The following is a 251-nucleotide window of genomic DNA, read 5'->3' as shown; positions in this document are numbered from 1 at the left end:
TGTCTGCATCATTTTATTTCAAGATAACAATGATATATTTTGAAAGGAACATTGAAGCACAGTTTCATATAAATACTGCTGACAAAACAATAACTGCAACAAAACAGACAAAAGAGTTTTATATTTCACTTAAATATTGCTGACTTGTAGTACTTCAGTTCTTCAATGCTCTCCTTAATATCGTCAAGGGCTCTGTGAGCCACCTTCTTTGTAGGAGCTGAAGCAAACTCTTCTGGGTACCAACGTCTGTT

At 35.1% G+C, this 251-nt stretch overlaps 1 protein-coding gene across 1 annotated transcript in view; it reads right to left on the bottom strand.

Moving 5' to 3' along the window:
• LOC119594689 (oligoribonuclease, mitochondrial-like) overlaps positions 1–251 on the bottom strand; it is a gene marked incomplete at its 5' end in the record, with an annotated part of 1,076 nt that continues 825 nt past the window's right edge. The window contains 1 exon segment of the mRNA XM_037943744.1: positions 1–246. Coding sequence (XP_037799672.1) covers positions 126–246 — 121 coding nt within the window.

Source organism: Penaeus monodon, chromosome 34 (assembly GCF_015228065.2).
Source record: "Penaeus monodon isolate SGIC_2016 chromosome 34, NSTDA_Pmon_1, whole genome shotgun sequence".
Taxonomy (NCBI): Eukaryota; Metazoa; Arthropoda; class Malacostraca; order Decapoda; family Penaeidae; genus Penaeus; species Penaeus monodon.
Note: the sequence above shows the minus strand (reverse complement) of the source record. Positions and strands in the feature narration are given on the sequence as shown.